Below are 11,478 nucleotides of genomic sequence, written 5' to 3' on the forward strand. Positions count from 1 at the left end.
GTGTGTTAATTTTCTATCCTACCACTTTGTTGAAAGAATATATCAGGGTTAAGAGACTTTTGGTGGAGTCTTTAGAGTCTGTTGTAGTTGGAATTTTCTTTGGGCCGACAACTAGCTCCCAAATAATGACATGGAGACTTATATTACTTATGAATGCTCGGCCTTAGCTTAGGCTTATCCCACTAGCTCTTTTAACTTAATTTAACCTGTTTCTATTCATCTATGTTTTGCCTCAGGGCATTTTCCCTTTCTTTCATTCTGTATGTCCTACTTTCCTGCTTCCTTCGCGTCTGTCTGTCTGGCCCCTGGCATCTCTTTTTTTTTCTTCCTCTCTTGAGCCTAAATTCCTCCTCCTCCTTACTTTCCCTGTCCAGAAGTCCCACCTATACTTCCTCCCTCACTATTGGCCAGTCAGCTTTTTCTTTTATACCAATCAGGTGCCTTAGGTAGGCAAGGTAAAACAGCACCACATCTTTGCATGGTTAAACAAATGCAACACATCTTTACGTAGTTAAACAAATGTTCTACAGCATAAACAAATGCAACATATCTTTGCATAGTTAAATAAATATTCTGCAACAGTCTGTTGTAGTCGGATTTTCTTTTCTGCCACCAGCCCCAAATATTGACACAGAGACTTACTATTAATTATGAAACCTTGGCCTTTAGCTTAGGCTTGTTCCCAATTAGCTCTTATAACTTAAATTAACCTCTCCTATTAAACCACATTCTGCCATGTGGCTCTTTACCATTTTGTATGTCCGACTTGCTTCATGTCTTGCCAGCATCTCCCATGTACCTAGATTCATCTCTAGTTCCTGTCTCTCCTGAAAGTCCCGCCTATCTCTCCTCCTAGCTGTTGGCATTCAGCCTTTTATTACACCAACCACAGCAACACATCTTCACATAGTGCACAAATGTTTTCCAGTAGTCTGTTATTTTGTATGTTATATGAATCATGTCATATGCAGCTAAGGATTCTTTGACAGCTTGTCCTACTTTGTATTCCGTTTTTTCCTTCTCTTGACTTGTTCTAGCTAAGACTTCAACTACTATATTGAGTAGCAGTGAAGAGAGTAGACAATCACGTCTTGTTGTTGTCGTCAGGGTTTCTCTGTGTAGTTTTGGTGCATCAGGCTGGCCTCGAACTCACAGAGATCTGCCTGGCTCTGCCTCCTGAGTGCTGGAATTAAAGGCGTGTGCCACCACTGCCCGACCATACTGGGAATTTTTTGAGCCTTTTTCCCATTTAGTTTGATGTTGACTGAAAGTGTATTGTACATAGCCTTTATTATGTTGGAATATGCCCCCTCTTACCCCAGCCTCTCCATGACTTGTCATTCATTTTCTATGTCTGTTGAAATGATTTCTGTCTTTAGACTTATTTGTGGGATGGGTAATATTTGTTGATTTGTGCTTGTGAACCATCTCTGTATATCTGGAATGACACCATCTTGGTCATGATGGATGTACTTCTTGGCATGAGCTTACATTTATTTTGCAAGTATTTTGTTGAGAATTTTTCCATTGATGTTCAGTGGGAAGATCATCTATAACTTTCTTGTTTTGTCTTTATCTGGCTTTGGTGTCAAGATAAAATTGGCTCCATTAAAAACAGTTTGGAAGCTTTCCATCCTTTTCTGTTTCATGTAGTAATTTCTGTAGTATTGGTGTCAGCTCTTCAAAGTTCAGGTACTGGAAGACTTTTTATTGCTGCTTCAATCTTGTTGCTGGTTATAGATCTTTTTAAGTTACTTACTTTGTCTTGGTTTAATTTTGTTATGCTGTGTGCATCTAAGCAATTAGTCCATTTCTTTTAGACTTTCCAACTTAATGGAATAGTTTTTTTAAATATGTCTTTATTATTTTCTGAATTTAATTGTTTTCTGTTGTTTGCCTCCCTTTTGATTTTCAAATTAGTTAATTAAGTCTCTGAGGTTTTTGTTGTTGTTATCTCATTGTCTTGTGGGGTAGAGATCCAAAGACCACTCAGCATGACTAAAGTCCTAACTGAGAGTCTGTGTTAAGCTGGCAGCTGGTGACTGCCTGGAGGGACTTTACACAGAGCAACCTGGAATGCATTTTACAGGGAGCTTTAAAGGCAAAGAACACAGAAACTACATCCTGGTTGGCAGTTGCAGGCGGAAGTAAAACAAACCCTAGTATCGAGAGGCAGCAATACCCAACCGCACCAAGAACTCTTAAACATGTCTCTTAGCCTTTGGGGTTGGGCTCTGAAGGATGGCAGCAATCCTACTCTGAGACAGGCTCCTTTTGTCTCCCCTCAGCTGGTAGCTGAGATATGTAGCTTCTGATGTACAAAGTTGGGCTTTCTTTTTTTTTTTTTTTTTTTTTTTTTTTTCGAGACAGGGTTTCTCTGTGTAGCTTTGCGCCTTTCCTGGAACTCACTTGGTAGTCCAGGCTGGCCTCGAACTCACAGAGATCCGCCTGGCTCTGCCTCCCGAGTGCTGGGATTAAAGGCGTGCGCCACCACCGCCTGGCTAAAGTTGGGCTTTCTTAGCCCACCACTCTAGCCCAAGATCCCCCAGTGACCCTTCAATAATTTCTTTCAGTTTCAGAGGCTAGGAGGAGGTTGTCATCTACATATTATAAGAGTATGGCCCTGGGAAACTTTACAGAAGGGCACTTAGTGTCTCATCAAACAGGGTTGAAGAGTTTTGAAATCCTTGAGGCAACCTGATCCAGTTAAGTTGCCCGCTGTAACTCCCCCTGGGTCTGTCTATTCAAAAGCAAAGATGGTTGACTTACCTCTGCCAATGGGAGGCCAGAGAATTATTTTTTCAGGTCTAAGACAGTATACACCCATTTCTCTGGAGGAATCAGACTCATGAGTTATCATCACCATGGGGTGATGGTCTCAACTCTCTTATTCACTTCCCTTAGATCATGGAGGGATCTATAATCAGAGGTCCCAGGTTTCTTCACAGGCAAGAGAAGTGTATTCCAGGGTGACTGTCTCTCTAAGCCAGTCAATATGGACTGCAATTCCCTTTTGCTTCCTTGGTCATTGGGTATTATTTAATCTGGATGGGGGTAGCTGGACTGGTTAGTTGAACAATTACAGGACTTTGGTGTTGGGCCAGTGGGGTTGGGGCTTGGTCTCTGCCTGTACCCCGAGGAATCTTTGTTGTCAATCTGAGAGGTAGTCCAACTGAATCTTTTGATTGGGGCAGGACTTTCAGCTAGGAGATACTCTTCTGACAGAGGGTAAGACACCAGAATTTTGCTGGGTGTCTGTAAGTCTGTGTCTCATCATCAGATAAGGTGGTAGTAGCTTTTGGTTTATGCAAAATGTGTCGTCCCAGTAGGGGGTAGGGGCAGTTAGGCATGACCAAGAACGAGTGTTTACTGTTCTCTTTCCTAGGTTGATGGAACAGGTGGTGGTCCAGGGTAGTAGGCCATTTTTCCTGTTGCCTCTTAATTGGCCTAGGGGCTTCTCAAGGAACGAATATGTCACCCTAGTACTTAGAAGTCAGTTATTTCACCCCTAACTTTTAAGTGTTCCCTAGGATCCTGGGGCTTACAGCATAGGAGCCTGGGCCCAGCCACGTTTTCTCTTCCTGTAGGGCACTCATTTTTCTAGTGTCCTTTGTCCTTGCTGCAGCTCATTGGTGGCCTGCCTGTCTCCTGGCCTCCCTATCGCCTGTTGTGTTGAACTGGTTTATTATCTGGGTTTTCTTATAGGGCCACCACTGTGGCCCAGGTAAATCTCTTGTTCTGCTAGCTCTCAATAGGTTTTTTGTTGTTGTTGTTGTTAAACAACTTTTGAGTTACATCCAGGAACTGGGACCTAGTCACACCTTCAAATGCCTCTAACTTTTATAACTTCTTTCTAATATCTGGGGCTGACTAGGTGACAGGCAGTGTTGAGTGCCCACCCATTCTCCAGTGCATGTGGGTCTATGGGAGTATAGGTATGGTAAGGTATAGGAGGTGCTTTAGGAATGCAGCAGGATGCTTTAAAGTACTCTGTATGACCTCACTTCCCTTTGACAGGTTTGTGGGCTACTTTGCTGCTGTTTGGAGCCTAGCTAGGAAAGTCTGGCTATAGTTGTCTAGTGCTCCCTTACCTTGGTTAGTGTTAGGATCTCAATGGGGTTGGTTGGATGGAAACATACTCTCAATATGATGTGTTAACAGCCAGAGATTCTGTCTGGAACTAAGACTGCTTTCTTTGCTTCTAACCTCATGTGGTCCTTTTCTTGTGATGTGAACATGGTGGCAGTACCTCTTGACAGTCATCCTAGGTGGGCTGGTGGAGAGAGATGAATGCCTGTGGTTTCTCAGAGAAAGGGGGGTTCTGGGACTTCCAGCTCCATAGGTCATTGGTTGAGAAGGGAACGTATATCATAAATGGGAGAGTGGAGACTTCTCACTTGGCTCCTTCTTCTCAAAAGGAGTCTAGGGGTTTGCCGGAGGGGAGGAATGACAAGAACTGCCAAGGTGTGGGTCAAGTCAGGGGAGTTCAGGGCATCAAGGATGGTAATTGAGACATCTGCTGGATTCTGGTAGGGGGTGAGACTTAGCCAAAAATCTATGTGGGGAAACTGATCAGGGTGGCCAGGATTTCCTGTGATCATCAGCCATACTACTTGGGCCTTTTGGTTATCATATGTTCCTGCAGATGGCCATCAAAAGAGGGTTACTAGCTCACAAAAGGTATGGAAGACTTTGTATGCCTCCTGAAAATAGTGGAGGAAACAGTCCAAAGGAGTGAGCTGGTTAGAAGCAGAACTGCCCATAAGTTCACTTTCTGGATCTCAATTTGCAATGACAAGTAACAGACCAACCAGAAGAGACAAAGACAGACATGACAGGCACAAACAATAATATGGAGACAGATTAGGGGTGGCCACAATGTGCTCATACACCTGAAGAGGCCTGGGGAATCTGGTGACAGCTCACACAGATCCTGGATGCTGTGTCCAAAGAGAAGACACCTTCACCAGACTTGTCTCTGGAAGTGAGAAACCAGGTGACTCACTGAAGGAAATTTAGACAGGGATGTTGGAGGAGCCTGGACTGCTGCAAGCAACACGTTCTCTCAGGTTGTTCACCCTCTATCAGCCGTGACCTGTGCCGAGGTGTTGGGGTTGGTCAAACTGCTGAGGGTCTTGAAAGGATTTTGGTGGGACCTCCAACTGTTGTGGGCTAGAGACCCAAAGGTCACTTATCATGACCAAAGTTCTGATTGAGAGTTTGTATTAAGCTGGCAACTGCCTGGAGAGAAACACTTTTCACAGAGCAGCCTCAAATGCATTTTACAGGGAGCTTTTAAAGGCAAAGAATTCAGGAAAACTCCATCCTGGTTGGCAGTTGCAGGGGAAAGTAAGCAAGCAAGCAAGCAGTATAACAGAAGCCGGAAGCATGCAGCTAGCTGGGGCATTTCAACTCTGAGTTTCTAGAATAGTGTTGGGTGCTTTCTCACGGGATAGAAAGGGATGGTGGTGGTGGTGTCAGTTTCAAGTTAAACCACAGGTGGCTCCAGCTGAGGGAAGATGGAGGAGCCTTGCCCAGTCACTGTTGTTGCTAATTTGTTAATGGTTTGTCAGTTTTGTTAATCCTTTGAAAGAACAAGCTCTTCTTTTTGTTGATTCTTTGGATTATATCTTTCATTTTTGTTTCCTTAATTTCAGCCCTGGTTGGAATCATCTCTTTCTGTTTACTGTTTTTGTCTTTAGTTTGTCCTTGTTTTTCCAAGGCCTAAAGGAAAATCATTAAGGTATCAATTTGAAGTTTCTCAAAAATTTTGTGAGCTAAATGCATATAACACATGGAATAAATACATGAATGGATCCTGTTTTCTAATTCAGTATGTTAGTCTCTTTATGTTGGGAAATTGAGAGTTAGTATGGGAAGATATGTGTTAATTCTTTTCATTTTGTTGTTTCTTAGACCTCTTTGGATTAGCCATCCTGCCGTTATTTATTGATTCCCTGTGACTTCTTGGTGTGTTTACCCTTCTCTTCAGAGTGAAGTGTCCTTCTGTTATCCTCTGTAGAGCTGGCTTAGTCAGCATGAATTCCTTTCATCTGATTTTATCATAGAAGATTTTATTTCTCCTTCACTATTGTAGATGTTTTTGCTGGGTCAAATAGACTGTATTGGCATTTGTGGTATTTCAGAATTTGGAATACATCTTTCCCGTCTCTTCTGCCTTTACATTTTGTCTGTTGAAGGTATTCTGATAGGTCATCAGTGTCTTGACTTTTCTCTCTTGTGACTTTTAATACTTGTTCTTTATGTTTTTATTGTTTAATCTATAATATGCTGTGGAGGTTTCCTTTTCTGGTCCTGTCTCTTCGGATTTCTGTAGGCTTTTTGTACCTGTGTGGTATCTTCTGGACCTGGAGTTACAGATACTACCCCATGTGGGTACTGGGAACTGAACTTGGAGCCTCTGAAAGAACAGCCACCTCAGCTGTCTCTCCAGCCCTCCTTTAACCTGTTTTCATCATGGGGAGTTCTTCTTCTCCTTCGATTGTAACAGGTAGTTTTGCTGGTGTATTAGGCTGGGTTTGCTGTTGTGTTCTGTCAGAACTTGAGAAGTACATCTCTCTAAGCTTGCCTGGCTTTTAAGGTTTCCATTGAGAAGTGAGTAATTACGTGGCTTGGCTTTATGTGTGACTTGGCCCTTCTCTCTTGGAGCTTGAGGTACTCTTTCCTTGTGCCCTGTGCATTTAGTGTTTTAGCTGTGGTGATTGTTTACTTGGTGTGCTGTGAGTTTAGTCTGAATGGCACTCTCTTTCCTTAAGTTTGGGACATTTTCTTCTCCAATTTCATTGCAAACATTTCCTGTTCCTTTGGCATGAAAATCTTCTCTTTCTTGTATACCATGATTCACAAATGCTTTTGCTTTCTCTTAGTGTCACAAAGATCTTGTCATTATCATTTATATGCTTTAAAAAATTTTTTTTTGAGATAGGATCTCACTATGTAACTCAGGCTGTCCTTGAACTCACAGAGATCCTTCTCCTGCCTCTGCCTCTTCCTCCTCCTACTTCCTCTTCCTCCTCCTCTCTTCTTTCTCTTTTTCTTCCTCCTCCTCCTCCTTTTTTTTCTTCTTCTCCTTTTTTTTTTGGGGGGGGGCGGGTTTTTTGAGACAGGGTTTCTCTGTGTAGCTTTGCGCCTTTCCTGGAACTCGCTTTGGAGACCAGGCTGGCCTCAAACTCACAGAGATCCGCCTGGCTCTGCCTCCTGAGTGCTGGGATTAAAGGCGTGCGCCACCAGCGCTCAGCCTCTCCTTCTTCTTTTGTTATTATTATTTAAGAAATGGTCTCTGTGTTGCTCTGGGCCCAGAGCATATGAGGTTCTCCTGCCCCCACCTTCTAGATGATGAGATTACAGACATACCACCATGCCCAACGATATCTTTTGTTTTTATTAAGCTTGTCTGCCAAGACAATAAACTTTGTGTTTTCTACATGGAATAAGAAATCAAATCGTTGTAAATAAGCATTTTCTATTTTCCAGTTCCATGCCTTCCTCACCTGTCTTACTGTTTTTGCTAAGCACTCAAGTACAAGTTTGAAATCTTTTAATATAATAAGTTATACTTTTTTTTATTATTTCTCTCCCCCTTTCTGGATAAAGCCAACTTGGTTATAGTTTCATTAGAAAAGATTGCTAAAGCTGGGCAGTGGTGGCACATGCCTTTAATCTCAGCACTTGGGAGGCAGAGCCAGGCCGATCTCTGTGAGTTCGAGGCCAGCCTGGTCTACAGAGTAAGATCCAGGACAGGCACCAAAACTACACAGAGAAACCCTGTCTCGAAAAAACCAACCACCCCCCTCCCCCAAAATGAAAGAAAAGATTGCTAATTATTTATAAGGGATTTGTACATTAAGTTTTATGGTGACATCCTTCAGTCCAGAATCTTTTATTTCTATACTTCTCTTGTTTGGTTTAAGACTTGACTGGATTATTTGCAAAATAGATAAAGTTAGGGTTCTTCATTTTTTTTCTCTAAGTTTGTATAAGATTGGAAAATCCTGATCTTTGCACTTTTTTTGAGGGTATTTTACCAACCTGGTATTTCTGGTACATTCTTTGGTAAGAGTTTCTTTGAGAGTGAAGCATGCTATGAACAAGCTGTTGCCCCAACACCTTGTTAACTAACATCTTTTTCCATCTTTAACTTCCAATGTCCATGGTTACGTGTTGTTTTCCTCTTCAGACTGCTGTGGATAGAACCTGGAGTTTTGTACATTCAAGGCAAATGGTCTTCCATTGAGCTAGATTCCTGATCCTAAGAATGCTATAGACCACACTCACATTTTAAGTAGAATTTTGGGTGTATGTAAAGAAATCTAAAATAAGAGTTGAGGATGGAGCTCTGGCGTGGTGGTGAATCAGTGCGTGGGTGGCAGAGGCAAGAGGATGAGGTGGTTAAGGTCGTTCTTGGCAATATCAGAATGGAAGGAGCCTGGTTGCATGAGACCCTGTTTCAAAACTAAAATTTAAAATACGATATGCGCCGGGCGGTGGTGGCGCACGCCTTTAATCTCAGCACTCAGGAGGCAGAGGCAGGTGGATCTCTGTGAGTTCGAGGCCAGCCTGGTCTACAAAGTGAGTTTCAGGAAAGGCGCAAAGCTACACAGAGAAACCCTGTCTCGAAAAACCAAAAAAATAAATAAATAAATAAATAAATAAAATAAAATACGATATGTGATTTTTTTTTAAAGATTTATTTATTTATCATGTATACAGTGAATGTTCAGCCTGCAGGCCAGAAGAGGGCACCAGATCTCATTATGGATGGTTGTGAGCCTCCATGTGGTTGCCGGGAATTGAACTCAGGACCTCTGGAAGAGCAGCCAGTGCTCTTAACCTCTGAGCCATCTCTCCAGCCCGGGATTTTTTTTTTTATATGTGTGTGTTGATTGAACCTGGGGGCTGCACATACTCTGGTGTGTCTTCACCTACCCTCAGCCATTACTCTTGCAGTTTCTCCTCCCTCTGCCCCATCAGCTTGGGCACTTCCTGCATCTGAGTTGCCTCCCTGATCTGACCTGGCCTCTGGCAGCTCCTATTCTCTGCCTAAGTTCTGGGCCTTCTCTGATGCTGGCAAATACCTTCTGCTCGCCTGGTTTCCACTCGGTACTGTTGCTTAGATTTGCTCTTCGGCCTGTGCAGCAGAGAGCCTGCCTAGTAATGACTGCTGCACACGGCAGCGAGCAGGAGCCGAGGGAGGAGATGCAGGAAGAATACCGAAGCCACCACTGCCCCAAGTGCCTTGTTAACCAGGGTTCTCTGCAGTTCTTGCACTAGGAGAACATTCGTCTGAGGGGCAGCCTAGCAGCCCTCAATCCTGGCATGCCACCTGCTTCTCCCTACAAGGTTAAGTCTAAGACCCCTGCCCAGAAAGTGCAGGATTACTGGGGACAGAGCCTGGCCTTCCCTCCTTCCTGGGCCACAGTGTCTCTTCTAGCCACCCTTCCCTCACGCACACTCATCTGGTCCCATCCTTAGCTCTCTGGGTTCATCAGGTGCAGAGCCTCTGCCAACCCAGGAAAGGTTCCCTGGTCTGACCCTTCTCTGACCCTTCCCTCGGCTGTCACTCTTGTGTCCACAGGGTCTGCGGAAGAGGGAGCTGCTGAAGGAGCTGCTGCCAGTCATCGGGCAGAACCTTCGATTCCAGCGCCTCTTCACTGAGTGCCAGGAACAGCTGGACATCCTGAGAGACAAGTAGCCTGCCCTGGCTTGCCCCAGCTTCGGCAGGGGCATGGCCACACTCTTGCCGTTGGCAGGTGCCAGGGGCTAGCCCCCACCTGTCAGGGTGGTAGTGGAGAGAGAACTTGGCAGAAGGTGTACTGTGCTGCACCAGCCCAGGCCAGCTCCCTGGGTGGACATACCCTGTGTCCCAGGCCTGGGGTGACTCCAAAGGGGCAGCTTGTCTTTCCACAGGCCCAACTGTGGACCTGGGGCTGGGACTGGGGCTCTGCCTCGCTGCCCTGGGGTCAGCAGCGGTCTCCTGAGCCTGTCTCCGGCTCTGCCCCAAGGTAGACACTGGCTCCTGTCCCGGCGGTGCCGTGCTGCTTCAGCTCTGACGAAGGAGCCATCTGTGAGAGCAAGAGCCTGGGAGCGGTAGGGGTTCTGCAGTCCGCAGACGAACCGAAGCCTGTGTGAAAGCAAAGCCGTTCTGACACATGGACTATTTTTGTACTAGAATTTGCTAACTTGGAATATGGAGTTTCTTTTGGTCGATCAGGATATCCCTATAAGTTACTTGGACATTGGTTACTTGTAGGAAATTTAAACTCTAATTATGACAGCTACACTGAAAAATAATTGTACTGAAATTAACTTGTCTATCTTCATTTGGTTTAATTTTTAAATGTTTGTAAAAAGAGACACTTTGTGTGTTGGGGATGGGACAAAGGGGAGGGCAGTTTCTTTTCTAAGTGTAAAATAAATGAACATGCATTGGATACCAAACCATCTGCCTGCCTTGCTTGTCCTTCCAGTGTCCTGTCCGCTCTCACTTGGAGTCCTTCTCCTGCTGTGGCAGCGACAACACTGGAGCCAGAAGAATCTTCCTGTGTCATCTGCCCCCTGCCCCATGTAGAAGTTCATCTTTGGTTAGCCTGGGGCCATCACAGGTCACCTGGCACTTGTCATCCCCCAAGTGAGGCATTATGACCCTTGGTGCCTCAGCTCTGTGGTCACTCTGGGCTTCATATTGTCAGAAGCCTGCTGTGGTGACAAATGACTGGAACTATAGCATCTGGGAGGCTGTGCACACACGGATGGACAAGGAGGGACTGATCAGGAAGCTGGAATTTTCTCGGTCAGCAAGAGGCTGCTCAATTAGCGCAGGTGAAGACTGAGAGCACAGCCCCCTCCATTACCCTCGGAGCTGTCACTGATACCCTGTCAGAGGCAGGAGCCCTGCACTTGGAATCCAAAGGCCTGAGAAACTGACCTGACTGCCCCTTACTTTGAGTCCTTCCCACTTGTTTTCTTACCTAGGTTGTGGTCCTAGAGAAGACCCTGGAATGCTGGACAAAGACAGCATGAAGAGCCAGCCTGTAAGTGGGGGCTTTAGTTCACAAAGCGAATAGCCAAGGAGTCAGTCAGTCAGGCGCCTCCCTTCAGCTGCCGCAAGATAGTCACAAAGATGTCTTTGGAATGAGAGGGCGTGTCTGAGATGTGAACCAGTCACCTCAGCCTTTTTCTAAATCCGCTATCAGACAGGTACGGGTATTCTGTATGGTTATGAGGACCTGAGTCATGAGGGCAAAGTCCTGGCAACTAGGAACCACTCTTCTGAAGGAAATTTAGCAATTATTTCTCTCTCTCTCTCTCTCTCTCTCTCTCTCTCTCTCTGTCTCTTTTACATTTACTCATATGCCTGTGGATATGAACACAATGGTGCTTCTGGAGGTCAGAGAACAACTTTGGGTGGTTTCCTTTCCACTGTGTAAATAAGCTCTAGGCATTGAACACAGGGCATCA

The 11,478-nt window shown here is 44.8% G+C and overlaps 1 protein-coding gene across 4 annotated transcripts in view; it reads left to right on the plus strand.

Moving 5' to 3' along the window:
* The window catches only part of LOC128111847 (protein HIRA), a 90,393-nt gene extending 79,934 nt beyond the window's left edge, over window positions 1-10,459 (plus strand). For all 4 annotated transcript variants that reach the window (XM_052740293.1, XM_052740295.1, XM_052740294.1 and 1 more), the window contains one exon: window positions 9,596-10,459. In XM_052740293.1, the coding sequence (XP_052596253.1) occupies window positions 9,596-9,712 (117 nt within the window). In that variant the 3' untranslated portion in view covers window positions 9,713-10,459. The remainder of the gene's footprint in view (window positions 1-9,595) is intronic.
* Window positions 10,460-11,478: the final 1,019 nt, after the last annotated feature.

Source organism: Peromyscus californicus, unplaced genomic scaffold (assembly GCF_007827085.1).
Source record: "Peromyscus californicus insignis strain IS unplaced genomic scaffold, ASM782708v3 Scaffold_16__1_contigs__length_79575227, whole genome shotgun sequence".
NCBI lineage: Eukaryota > Metazoa > Chordata > Mammalia > Rodentia > Cricetidae > Peromyscus > Peromyscus californicus.